Source organism: Bubalus bubalis, chromosome 14, assembly GCF_019923935.1.
Source record: "Bubalus bubalis isolate 160015118507 breed Murrah chromosome 14, NDDB_SH_1, whole genome shotgun sequence".
NCBI lineage: Eukaryota > Metazoa > Chordata > Mammalia > Artiodactyla > Bovidae > Bubalus > Bubalus bubalis.
Genome location: NC_059170.1, coordinates 45,283,826 through 45,298,276, shown reverse-complemented (window position 1 = coordinate 45,298,276; position 14,451 = coordinate 45,283,826). Strand labels below are relative to the sequence as shown.

General features: G+C 45.0%; 1 protein-coding gene across 1 annotated transcript in view; it reads left to right on the top strand.

The window, feature by feature from the left end:
- Nucleotides 1-14,451, top strand: part of DTD1 (D-aminoacyl-tRNA deacylase 1) — a 78,261-nt gene that overhangs the window by 10,484 nt on the left and 53,326 nt on the right. The window contains exon 4 of the mRNA XM_025264184.2: nucleotides 4,729-4,835. Coding sequence (XP_025119969.1) covers nucleotides 4,729-4,835 — 107 coding nt within the window. The remainder of the gene's footprint in view (nucleotides 1-4,728; nucleotides 4,836-14,451) is intronic.

The following is a 14,451-nucleotide window of genomic DNA, read 5'->3' as shown; positions in this document are numbered from 1 at the left end:
ACCTCCAACGTGGAAAGTCCTCTGTGAGCTGAAGGAACATAAACTGCTGAATACATTTTCTTTCTTGAAAGATTTTCAGGGTCTCTTCAGTGACTTTAAGACAATGTAGTTTAATTTAAAAGTTAGAAAATTTAACCCTGATGCCAAGAAATTAAAAGAAATGTCTAGTTCTTTTGAGATGTAATTGACCTGTAACGCTCTGTTAGGTTTAGTGACTTGACGTATGTATGTACTGTGAAATGACCACAGATTGACATCCATCCCCTCCCAGGTTACATGTCTATATCCCTAAGAGCTGAGTGCCCAAAACACACCAACTTCTTCTAAGTTGCCCAATATCCTTTCCCCATGTAAAATACCCTGCCCTTCTACCCCTCCTGGCTTCATGTGGCATGGTCTCAGGTCCCCGGTACATCAGGAAACACGATGCTTTTGCCCTTCGCTCCTTCACTCTTTGTTCACAAGACGAGTGTACTGCTCTCATTTCCTGTTACCACTGTGCCTTGACGGTTTGGATGTGTCCTCCTCCTCCCTGTTTTTGTGCCAGTTGGAAGCTGCCGCCGCCTCTGATTCTGAGAAAGATCTTTCAGAGCCTAGCTCAGGCCTCTCTTTAAGTGCTGTGTTTGGTACCGGTGTTTCATCTTTAGCTTTTAGGCATGATTGTGCTGTCATTCTGTTTTAAACTAATGGATCAATGGACTTGTTTACAATGTGATATTTTCTACTAAATCCAGTATTTTCAAGTAAAAACAAACAAAAAAAGACTGTCTTCATCACTATTTTGCAGGTCAGGGATCTTGGAAGGGCTTGGGCGGGCTCTTGTCCCAGACCCCCATCAGCCTGACGGATTTCTTGGCTCAGACGATAAAGAATCGTCCTATAATGCAGGAGACCTGGGTTCTATCCCTGAGTTGGGAAGATCCCCTGGAGGAGGGCCTGACAACCTACTCCAGTATTCTTGCCTGGAGAATCCCATGGACAGAGGAGCTGAGCGGGCTGCAGTCCATGGGGTCACAAAGAGTTGGACATGACTGGGCAACTAACACAGGGGGCTGCCCTGCCTTCATGGTGGAAACCCGTGGTGGGGTTGACGCTGCCAGGTGGCGGCCATGGTGCTGGCTGGGGCTGGGGATCTGCTTCTGGGATGGCCTCTGTTCATCTTGTTTCTGTGCCCCGCCTCATCTGATTCCCCTGGGCTCCCCATGATGCTTGGCTTCTCCTAGCCCAGCTGTATTGGAGTAGCTGGATTTCTATAATGGTGCCTGGCTTCCCCAACCAGAAGGGGACGCTTCAAGGAGCAGGAAGTGGAAGCGCCAGCCCCACCGACAGGCCTGGAAAGTGGCCTGTGTCATGCCCCACGTGCTGTTGGTCAGGGCAGTTACTCAGCTGTCCAGATTCTGGGGGAAGAGTGGAGACCCGCCTCCAGTGGAAGAAACGTCAGAGTCTGTGACTATCTTTCATCCTCCGCAGTTCACACCTCTGCTGTTCTCAGAGGGTTTTTCTCATCCTCTGCCTTCCCTTCAAATACTTGCTTTGGGGGAGAAACCCAGCGCACAAATCCTCAGTCCTCCCCTCTCTTGCAGAACGAGCCTGAGGCTGAGGGCGCTTCGTGGACACCCCCAACCTGAGTGGGCTTCAGGATGCTGAGTTCTCATGTGGCCCCCTACAACCCCACCCCACCCCCCACCCAGGAGCCTCCATCCTTCAGCTGAATGCTAAAAGTACCGCTTAGCGGGTGTCCTTAACCATTCTCAGAGTTGAGTTCTGAGCATGTGTTGCTTTTATAGTTAGGAAACAAAAATAAATGTGATACCAGAATGGAACAGTTGAGAAGAGGGATCTCCACTCTCCAGCATCTTGTTCCCACTCTTAGCCGTTTTGTGCTCAGTCTAGGAAAGCGCTTACCTGTCAGCTTTGTTCAGCAAATCAGAAGCCTCCACGGGATTAAAAAGAGCTGCCTATGTATTCCCTGCAGGTCTGATCCGTGGTGGGTGGCAGAGAGCTAGAGGAATGTGGAAGGTTGTTTAAGGAATGCAGGAGACTTCTGACTGTCCTCCACCCCCCATCCCGACCCATATTCCCTCTGGGCATGTCCCAGCCCTGACAAGTTCATCTTGCAGAAAAGTGCCCATAGGAGGAAGACCAGGTCGAGTCTTTCCTTCATGGTTAGGGTTTAATATTTTTATGGGTTTGCTTAATTTTCTTCTCTTTTTACTATTAATACTTAAAACATTTTCATCACATGCGTAAACTTTCAATGGAAGCCTGTGTTACGTACTTCGGCCAGTGCTACGATGCCAGAGGCGTTACTGTTCATGTAAATCTAGGAATTCTCGATGGGAGAATCACATCTTTGTTGAGATCTGAATCTGTAGACCCCGAGTCCATAAAGTTTTTTAAACTGTTCCTGCTTCCCCTGCTGAAAGATTTAAACTTTTCCTTTCATGCTGAGTCATTTCCTGTCTTTGGATGGTGACAAGGGTGAAAGGAGTTTCTCTCCACCTATACCTGTGACTTATTTTTTTTAAATTGCCTTTAGGGACTTCCCTAGTGGTCAAGTGGCTAAGACTCTGAGCTCCTAATGCAGGGGGCCCGAGTTCGATCCCGGGTCAGGGAACTAGATCTCATGTGCCGCCCCTGAGAGTTCATATGTCACTACTAAAGATCTTGCATGATGCGAGGAAGATCAAAGAGCCTGCGTGCTATAACTAAGACCTGGTGCAGCCAAATGAATACATACATACACACATAGATTTATATATAAAAAAAAGAGTGACCAGTTTTCCTGCATGCTGATTTGCCGGGCTCTGGGCCGGTGCCCTGCCTGTACTCACACGCACGTTCCTTGTGGTGGCTGGTCATCCTGAAAGACACCGGGCCACAGAGAGGCAGGATGTGGCTTCCTGGTAGAGGTCGGCAGGCTATCAGGCATTGACATCAGGGGCGTGGACATCAGCCTTTCTCTGTACATGGACCGCTGTGGTTTGGGGCTGGTAGGGCCCTTGGACCTTGCGGGGTTGGCCCCAGTGGGGAGTGTTGCTGCTGGAAACTTGTGGGACTTATATTTCAGAACAACCTGATTATATCACCACTGGAGCCCAGATGTAGTTTTGTAGATATGTTCCTGCCTTTTGACATTATTATTATTTTTTTAATGTTTTTATTTTTCCTAACCATTGTAATTTTTCTTGGGGGCTTTACTCTGTGAGCTGGACTGGGAAAAAAAAAATATATTACCATTTAAGACTTCTTGAAACATGTCTTTGGATTTATTGTCTGTACCAGTGGAAAGGCGCACAATAGTTCTGTTCTTAACTGAAGAAAAACAGGCAAAGAAAATAAATTTCTTGCTACTTAGAATGATAAACAGGGTGAAGCATATGCTGTATATCCTGGCAACAGAAATTCAAGGTCGGAAATAATTCCTTTCCTCCTGAGCCTGCCTTCAGCTTCCCTGAGGAGAGCTGCAGCTGAAAGTTGCTCCTAATTGTAGCCATAATTTTTAGCCTGCAATTAAACACATGATTTCCTCCCCAGCTGATGTCTTTTTAGCTTTCCTGACAAGGGTAGCACAAAAGCTCTGTGGATCTGAATGGCCACTTTAATCTAAGTGGAGGCCACAGGAAGCCACCGTCATCCGAGCACGACTGGCTGCCCAGCGGGAACTAGATCCATGTCGCCTCTAAAAATGGCGAGCAGCTTGGCTTCTCTTAGTTGCCCGCGCCACTGCCCGAGCCTGTTCTGCCGGGACCCTCCATGAGGTCATGGATCATTGGAGGGGCCCCTTGCTGCTGTGGTGGCTCTGGTGTCCGGGGGTCCAGCACTGAGCCATTCTGCAGGGGGGAGCCCAAGGGGCTCCTAGGCTGCCCTTCTCCTTGGCCTGTCCCCCAGAGGTGGTCCGTCCTGTGAAGGGTGCTCCATGTGAAGTGAGGGCTCCTCCCCCGGGGACTGTGGGGACCACCGGAGTGAAGAACCAAGCAGGTGTCCCTCCTCCACGTCTTGAGAGCCCGTCTGAGCTGCAGTGCACCGTGACCCCCAGGGATGGGCAGGCAGTCATGGTCCCTCAGACCATGATGCGGAGAGCAGACCCTGACTCTGCACACAGGAGCACTCCCCTGCTCCTCGAACTTGCATCTCAACCTCGGTCCTCTCGCTGGTCTCCCTGTGTTGCAGGAGGGACGCAGAGGCCTCAGAGCTGGCTGGGGCCCTGAATCCCGTGGCCTTTCAAGTCCTGTGCCCTGCGGAGCCTCCTCCAGGGAGCCCCTCTCACTCCCTGTCCATCCTCTAGGGAGGAGCTGGGGACCTCTCGCCCTTCTCTGGCCTTCAGGGTCAGGATTCTCAAGGTCAAACAGTGCTGTGTCATCAGCAGACTGTGCCCATCTGTCCCCCCATGAGACCCCAGGTCATAAACACTGGGCTGTCTGCCCCAAAATGGAATTCCAGAGTTGTGGTGTTGGTTCAACTTGAACTTTACCAAATTCTTTGCCCTCTAAAGTGTTCATACACTTCATGTCCTCATGGCTTCACAGTCCTGTTAACCCATGATTTCCCCGGCCCGCCCACTTGCCAGGGCTGTAGGGCGTGCAGGGCCCCTCTGCTGTGTGTGGTCTTGTGTCTCCCTTATTCTGGGGCTGGCCGGCCCTGCTCCCAGGTTTCCGATTGCACTGATCGGGGAGAGCCTTAACCTGAGGTCTCTACCTCTCGTGATGGCTGCCATTGCTCTTACAGATGGCAAGTTCGGCGCCTACATGCAAGTTCACATTCAGAACGACGGACCTGTGACCATAGAACTGGAATCTCCAGCCCCTGGTGCTGCTGCCTCCGACCCGAAGCAGGTAAGCCCACAATCAGGGGCTGGTCAGTCTCCTGGGAGCCAGGGACACCTTCTGGCTTTGACTTAGTTCCTGGAGCTTGTCTCAGTCTAGGGTGGAGACATCTCTTCATTGCAGGAACCTAGGGTTTTGTTTTCCTACATCCGTTCCCAAGAACACACCTATTGTCCTGCATCTCCTCTGTGCTATAGCCTGGCCACCTCCTGACTCAATCCGTGGCACTGCCCAGTCCCTCCTCCGAGCAGCTCCTGGGTGGGGCTGTGGCACCCACTGGCCACTGGGTGGCAGCAGCGGAGCGGCATAGCTCCCCTTGTCCACAGCTCTGGTGCCCGAGTGTGGAATGTATGTGGAGTGGGTTTATCCCAGGTGTGGGTACATGTGCTACCGGAGGTTCTTTCTGAATCCTGTTTCCTAAAGCAATGTCTGACCTGGATTTGCTGCCAACTCTGTCAGTCTTCAGAAAAAATTTAATTCAAACAGAAAAAGGAAATCCGTGCTAGCCCTTGTGTGCTGTGGGCTTCTGGTAGGTGCTTAGTGCTTCTGAAGGCTGTGATTAACGCAGCCACTTAGTGACCTTTGAGAGGCATGTGGGCAGGAGGCGTGAGAGCTCAGGAGGTAGTTCCGTCTTCCTCCCCTGCTTCTAGGATGCCATGAAGAGAAGGCTGTGGGGGCCGGGGGGAGCATTATATAAACCTGAAGCTCTCTGCCCTGTTCAGAGTCACCATTTCTAAGGGGAACAGAGCCTTTCTTTCTCGTTACTGATTTTCATTGGGCAGGTATGCTCGGTATCTGCTAGCCTTAATCCAAGCTGCTGGTTCTCAGCCTCTGACATGCAGCAAAGTAATGGGAGAAATCAATGTTCCCACTGCCTGGCTGCACCCAGACCAATGACACAGATTCTCCGGGGTCGGGTCAGAGGAGGTTCTGGTGTGAAGCCATGACTGGAACCACAAGTGTGAGCTGCAGAGGGAGGGACCCGCGCCCTGGCCTGTGCCTTGATGGGGTCTGTTACCTCGAACATCTAAGGGCTGGCCAGATCACCTGCAGACAAAATACCAGACTCCTTGCTCAAAAAGCAGGAAAAAGTGCCTGTAAAGTTACTACAAAGGTCCAAGTATGGATGTGAGAGTTGGATCATAAAGAAAGCTGAGCACCAAAGAACTGATGCTTTTGAACTGTGGTTTTGGAGAAGACTCTTGAGAGTCCCTTGGACTTCAAGGAGATCCAACCAGTCTATCCTAAAGGAGATCAGTCCTGAATATTCATTGGAAGTGCTGAAGCTGAAGCTCCGATACTTTGGCCACCTGATATGAAGAACTGACTCCTTGGAAAAGATCCTGATTCTGGGAAAGATTGAAGGTGGAAGGAGAAGGGGATGATAGAGGGTGAGGTGGTTGGATGGCATCACCGACTCAATGGACATGAGTTTGAGTAAGCTCTGGGAGTTGATGATGGACAGGGAAGCCCGGCGTGCTACAGTCCATGGGGTCGCAAAGAGTTGGACATGACTGAGTGACTGAACTGAACTGAAAGTTACTGCAGTGTAAAGCTTTTTACTTTCATCCATGGTCTCTGGACTTATCGTGCTTTTTATTTGCTATTTAATACCATTCTAACCAAAGACAAATTAAAAATTTATATTATTGACATGAATTTATCATTTCTCTTTATACTGTCCAAACCATTAAAAAAAATATTTTGTCGAAGTATAGTTGATTTACAAGTATAGTTAATTTCTGGTGTATGGCATAGTGATTCAACTTTACATATATATATTGTTTTCCATTCTCTTTTCCATTATGGTTTGTCATAGGATATTGAGTATAGTTCCTGTACCATACAGTAGGACCTTGTTGTTTATTCATTCTGTATATAATAGTCTGCATCTGCTGACCCCAGACTCCTCCTCCATCCCTCCTCCACTTCCCTTCCCCTTGGCAACCACAAGTCTGTTCTCTGTGTTTGTGAGACTGTCTGTTTCGTAGGTAAGTTCATTTGTGCCATATTTTAGATTCCACATATAAGGGATATTATATGGTATTTGTCTTTCTCTCTCTGACTTACTTCACTTAGTATGATAATCTCCAGGTCCATTCATGTTGCTACAGATGACATGATTTCCATTCTTTTTTATGGCTGAGTAATGGACATGGAACAACAGACTGGTTCCAAATAGGAAAAGGAGTACGTCAAGGCTGTATACTGTCACCCTGCTTATTTAACTTATATGCAGAGTACATCATGAGAAACGCTGGGCTGGAAGAAGCACAAGCTGGAATCAAGATTGCCAGGAGAAATATCAATAACCTCAGATATGCAGATGACACCACCCTTATGGCAGAAAGTGAAGAGGAACTCAAAAGCCTTTTGATGAAAGTGAAGGTGGAGAGTGAAAAGGTTGGCTTAAAGCTCAGCATTCAGAAAACGAAGATCATGGCATCTGGTCCCATCACTTCATGGGAAATAGATGGGGAAACAGTGGAAACAGTGTCAGACTTTATTTTTGGGGCTCCAAAATCACTGCAGATGGTGACTGCAGCCATGAAATTAAAAGACACTTACTCCCTGGAAGGAAAGTTATGACCAACCTAGATAGCATATTCAAAAGCAGAGACATTACTTTGCCAACAAAGGTCCGTCTAGTCAAGGCTGTGGTTTTTCCAGTGGTCATGTATGGATGTGAGAGTTGGACTGTGAAGAAAGCTGAGCGCCGAAGAATTGATGCTTTTGAACTGTGGTGTTGGAGAAGACTCTTGAGAGTCCCTTGGACTGCAAGGAGATCCAACCAGTCCATTCTGAAGGAGATCAGCCCTGGGATTTCTTTGGAAGGAATGATGCTAAAGCTGAAACTCCAGTACTTTGGCCACCTCATGTGAAGAGTTGACTCATTGGAAAAGACTGTGATGGTGGGAGGGATTGGGGGCAGGAGGAAAAGGGGACAACAGAGGATGAGATGGCTGGATGGCATCACCAACTCAATGGACATGAGTTTGAGTGAACTCCAGGAGTTGGTGATGCACAGGGAGGCCTGGCATGCTGCAGTTCATGGGGTCTTAGAGTCGGACATGACTGAGAGACTGAACTGAACTGAACTGAATACTCCTTTATATATATATATATATACACACACACACACACACACACACACCAGTTCTTCTTTATCCACTCCTCTATCAATGGACATTTAGGTTGCTTCCTGGTCTTGGCTATTGTGAATATTCAGTGCTGCTGTGAGCATTGAGGTGAATGTATCTTTTTGAATTACAGTTTTCTCCAGATGCATGCCCCAGAGTAAGGCTGATGGATCATGTGATAACTCTATTTTTCGTTTTCTGAGGAACCTTCACACTATTCTCCATAGTGGCTGTACCAACTTATATTCCCAACAACGATTTAGGAGGATTCCCTATTCTCTCCACCCTCTCCAGCATTTATTGTTGGAGATATTTTGAGATGGCCATTCTGGTTGGTGTGAGGCGATACCTCACTGGACTTTACATTTCTCTAATAATTAGCAATGCTGAGCATCTTTTCATGTGTCTGTTGTCTTATGAAGCAAACTTGGCCTTCCTAGATGTAAAATGTAATATTACAGTGTCACAGTAATGAACACAGATGGTGCTGGCTGAGCAAGAGAGAAACCCATCACCGAGGAGATGAGAGGCCTGAAAGGGAGCCTGATTATTGAAGAGAAGTTTGGTTTGTAATAAAGATGGTGTTTCAGATCAGGCCAAGAAGTGGATTCTCATCAAAGGTGTTATGAGAACTGGCTGGTTAGTTTTAAAAATTGAACACAGTGGAGATCTGTGAACTTACGTGGAAAACTCCAAAGAATACATGCAATGTGATTCCAGTTATATAAACCTAAGACTGTTGGTTGGTATGTAACTCATTTATCTGTCTCCCACTCTCTGGATCTGCTGTCTCTAATACATTCTGGTACAGAGAAAGTTTATCTGTTTTTTAAAAATTGAGGGACTTCTCTGCTGGACCAGGGATTAAGAATCCATTTTGTGATGCAGGGGACGTGGGTTTGATCCCTGGTCGGGGAACCAAGATCCCACATGCCATGGAACAAGTGCATGCTAAGTTGCTTCAGTTATGTCCAGTTCTTTGAGATCTGTGAACCGTAGTCCTCCAGGCTCCTCTCTCCATGGGTTCTCCAGGCAAGAATACTGGAGTGGGTTGCCATGCCCTCCTCCAGGGGATCTTCCTGACAGGGATTAAACCCACATCTCTTGTGTCTCCTGAATTGGCACATTCTTCACCACCTGGGAAGATCAGTTTAACTTATAAGGGGCTTCTAATAATGTGAGAGGTAATCAGCTCAATAGCCAAATAGTCTGCTTGTTTATAGGTTGGCCAGACCTGGATTCATAAACTTTTAATGTGCCTTCTCTCTGTGCCTGGTAGCTCTGCTCTTCTTTCTAGATGTTTCTTTTGTTTTTTCTTTAAAGAAAGTGTTGAACTGTATATAAAATGAGACAACTAATGCGAACCTGCTGTATAGCACAGGGTTCTCTACTCAATACTCTATAACGGCCTGGATGGGAAAAGAATCTAAAAAAAGAAAGAGTGGGTATATGTGTATGTATAACTGATTCACTTTGATGTTCACTAGAAAGTAATACAACTTGGTAAATCAACTATCAGATCAGATCAGATCAGTCGCTCAGTCGTGTCCGACTCTTTGCGACCCCATGAATCGCAGCACGCCAGGCCTCCCTGTCCATCACCAACTCCCGGAGTTCACTGAGACTCACGTCCATCAAGTCAGTGATACCATCCAGCCATCTCATCCTCTGTCGTCCCCTTCTCCTCTTGCCCCCAATCCAAATTGGAAGAAAAAAAAGTGTTGAGAATGTTGTTTTTCTGTTTTTTTTTTTTTAATGTGTAATCTAAAAGTAAACCTCACTTTTGAAAAATGAAATTATTCCACCTGAAAGAGGATTATAGTACATAGCAGATTATCATCGTTAATAGAAACACAGTTGAGAACTAATGGTTTCTGAGCTTTGTATCCGTGCTTGTGGACCCTCAAGTACCACAAGACGGGGGGAAGCTCGATTCTCTCCTTGACTGACTTGTTCAAGGTCATGGGACGTGGCTACTAAGTAAACGAACTGGGTTCCAGCAGAAGACAGTCTTTCAGGTCATCCTGTCTCAGGTTTCTTCTGACGCAACTTCCTTAACTGCCATCTTTCTGATCTATAATATGATCTGTTCAAAGAAATGAAGCCTCAACACCTCTCAGATCAGTGGGTGGAACTTGGTCCTCTAGGAGTCAGGTGATCTAGAAATGGGTTCATGTCCTTGCCATTGACCTTCAGTTCACTTGTAATTGCACTGAGGTTTACAGGTCTGTGTGTTCTTGTTTTCCCTGAACGTTGGATGGTGTTGACCAGAATCCCTTGGTACAGGCTTGCAAAGCCATCCTTCAGGGCTTACTCATCCTGTTGTATTTTTCCAGGTTCTGGGAATCACTGGCCTGTCTCCAGAGCCTTTGTATGTCACAGTTAGAAGCATGGTCTGTGTTTGACAGGTGGGAAACAATTTTGTTGAGTAAAAGGTTAGATTCATAAGGGAGACATGGAAATTAAAGTGTCTTACAATGTTAACCTCCTTTTTTGACCATTAATCGATATTAACAGTGTCTTTTTGTTAAGGTTATATTATCTGTTTATTTTATTGATAGAGGTATAATTAATATATGATGTTAGTTTCAGTTATACAACATAGCAATTCCACATTTAAATACATTACTGAATGATCACCATGATAATTCTAGTAACCATCTGTCACCATACAAAATTACAGTATTATTGACTATATTCCTTACTATGTATATTATGTTCCTGTGACTTAGTTATTTTATAACTGGGAATTTGTTCCTTGGTCTTCTTCACTTCCTTTTCCCACCTCCCTCCCTTTCTGGCAACTACCAGTTTGTTCTCTGTATCTACGATCTGTTTCTGTTTTGCTTTGTTTGTTTTTTAGAGTCCACATTTAAGTTAGATCATGTGGTATTTGTCTTTCTCTGCCTGACTTATTTCACTTGGCATGATAACATCTAGATTCATTCATGTTGTTGTAAATAGCAAGATTTCATTCCTTTTTTTATGGCTGATTAATATCCCATTGTGTATTTATAACCACATCATCTTTATTCATTCATACATTGGTGGGCACTTGGGTTGCTTCCATATCTTGTGTATTGTAAATGATGCTGCAGTGAACATAGAGGTGCATATATCTCTTTCAATTCGTGTTTTGTTTTCTTTGGGTATATATCCTGAAGTGAAATTGCTGGATCTTATGGTAGTTCTATTAATTTTTTGAGACATCTCCAAACTATTTTCCGTAGTGACTGTACCAGTTTACGTCCCCACCAACAGTGCATGAGGGCTCCCTCATGCACTCTCCCTCTTGGCCACACTCACATGGTCAGTTCATCTCTGACAAAGGAAGCAGGAATATAAAGTGGGAAATTGTCTCTTCAATAAATGATGTTAGGAGGACTGGACAGCTGCATGTAAAAGAATGAAACTAGCCCATTTTCTTATACCAAAAATTTTTTTTTATACCAAGTGTTCTTTATACCAAAGAATGAAACTAGCCCATTTTCTTATACCAAAATATGATTTTTTCTTACACAAAAATAAACTCAAATGGGTTAAAAACTTAATCATAAACCATAAAAGTAGAAGAAAATAGGCAGAACACACACATATATATTATATATTTGTATATTTATATATATACAAATATGTTTTTGGATCTGTCTCCTCAGGCAAGGGCAACAAAAGCAAAAATAAGCAAATTGGACTGTATTAAACTAGAAAGCTTTTGCATGGTGAAGGAAACTGTCAGCAAAATGAAAAGGCCACCTGCTGAATGGGAGAAGAATTTGCAAATGACATATCTGATAAGGGGTTAATATCCAGAGTCTATACAGAAATTATGCAACTCAGTATCTACAAAACAGTTGATTAAAAAGTGGGCAGAGGACCTAAACTGACACTTCTCCAAAGAAGGTATCCAGATGGCCAATAGACATATTAAAAGATGCTCCACACCTCTAGTCATCAGGGAAATGCAAATTATAACCACAATGAGACATCATTTCACACCTGTCAGAATAGCTGTCATCAAAAAGCAGATAACTAGCTTTGGCACTTACTTACTAGTTTAAAAGCTACATTACTAGTTTAATTATGAGTTGGGATATGAATAAATGTTTATGGACCATACTTCCATATTTTGACTTTAATTTGTAATTTAAAGTTATTTCAAAGCTTGTTTTTGTTTATTAATTTGTTTCGCTATATTTTGATATTCCACTTAAATTTAATTCCAGTAACAACAGAACAGGAACTGAGTCTTAGGGTCTACAGCATAGTCTAGAAAATGCGGATCCATTGGGAATGCTTCTTTCTCAGTATTTTGTTTTTTCAAGCCAGGTCATGCACTGTCAAGTTAATCTCGATCCAGACTGCTTCCCTCACCATTGAATTGACATGAGCGCTTTAGTGAACAATGAGTTAATCGCAGCCCATTCCAGCCACTGATACAAATGCTTGAGAAGTTGCTTTATCTGCCTGGGTTAGTGGTCTTGCCTCTTTGAGTGAGCATAGTCTTTTCTGTTTATTGCAAAGGTTAGTCACTTTTAATTATGGCAATTTTTCTGAAATTTACATTTTTAAAGTTCTATGCCATAGAAAACGTTGAGCTCACATAAATAGGATAGTGTAACAAATCCCCATGTACTTGGCATCCTACACCAGTGGCTGTCACCCGTCACAGAGAATTCACACCTTACGGGTGTCCCTGTGCGTGGCCAGCTGTGGGCAGTGCTGATTGAAGGTCCAGCTGGAGAGCCATGTGGGCAGAGCACACATCTAGGGGTAGAGGGTGGGGACCACAGAGAACAGGCCATTGAGTGGCTGTATTCTTTCTTTGTTTGAAGAGCATTTAAAATTTTTTTTTTCCTAATACAAATGGGCAGTGTGTTAGTATACATGCTCATATGTAAATTTTTTCCTGCTTGTGTGAGTGTTTCTGTAGGACGATGGAGGAAACGTGTACGTATGAGAGCAGCTTTGCATACTTTCATCTTCCCCGTAAACATATCATAACCTGCTACATTTTAGAACTTCCTTGCTCTTTTTTTCCGAAGTTCTAGGTTAATTATTCTCTGAATGGAAGTATCTTTATTGGAACCGTCTTAAGAAATGCTAGGGACTTCCAGGGTGGTCCAGTGGCTATGACTCCATGCTCCCTATGCAGGGGGCCTAGGTTCGATTTCTGGTCAGAGCACTAGATCCCACGTGCTGCAACTAAAGGGCCTGCATACGGTAACTAAGACCCAGCCAAATAAGTAAATAAAAGAAATGCTGTCTGCCACAGGAGACACTCAGACGTCTCTGTAGCTTCACACAATAAAAGTTACTGGCACCAAAGCACAGACTAGGTTGGTAGGAGTCTACTCCATTTGCTGACTCAGGGACCCAGGCTCCCCCACTTATAACACTGGCCTGCTGTGCAGGAGAGGAGAGGGTTGGAGACCCCTTATCAGCAGTTGCTGGTCACCTCTGCTCACATGTCTCTTGGGACCACTCACTTCGTGGGCGTGCGCTCGGATGTTGGGTGAGCACCATAACTGTGCCTGTCCTCCAGCCCTCAAGGAGGGGGACTTTGTATATTTGACCACTCTTAAAGCTCCAGCTCCATGTTTGCCCGTCCAAACACTTAAAGTCTTCACCACCAACCCCTGCACTTAAGGGAAAGGAGGTTTGAAATCAAGCCTAGACTTTCCTTCTGTCTCAGGTCCCTCCTTAACTTTGGCCCTTCAAGCTGGGTCCTATGTAAGAGAGATAATTAAACAAAATATTTTTTTAATTGAAGTGTAGTTGACTTATAGTGTCGTTTTGATTTCTGCTATACAGCAGAACCTTCTTGTCCATCGATTCTGTATATAATAGTTTACATCGGCTAATCCCAAGCTCCCACTCCATCCCTCCCTCACCCCTGTCTCCCTTGGCAGCCATAAGTCTATTCTCTGTGTCTGAGAGTCTGTTTTGTAGATAAGTTCATTTGTGTCCTATTTTAGATTCCACATGTAAGTGATATATGATATTTGTCTTTCTTTGTCTGGCTTACTTCACTTGGTATGATCATCTCTAGGTCCATCCATATTGCTGCAAATGGCATTATTTCATTCTTTTTTATGGCTGAGTAGTATTCCATTGCTATTGATACTAAATTTCTAATAATGAAATGCTTGTCGTGCTTTATGTCTTTGCGCACCTGTATGCAATGACATCTCAGATTAGATAGGAATAGAGGTCCAATTGTACCCTTCCCCCTTTTTTGGTTCTTGTTGTTGTTCACTCTCTAAGGAAATGGCAACCCACTCTTGCCTGGAGAATCCCAGGGATGGGGGAGCCTGGTGGGCTGCCGTCGATGGGGTCGCACAGAGTCGGACATGACTGAAGTGACTTAGCAGTAGCAGCAGCAGCAAGTCATGTCCAACTCTTTGTGACCCCATGGACTGCAGCACACCAGGTTTCCTTGTCCTTCACTATCTCGCAGAGTTTGCTCAAAGTCATGTCCATTGGGT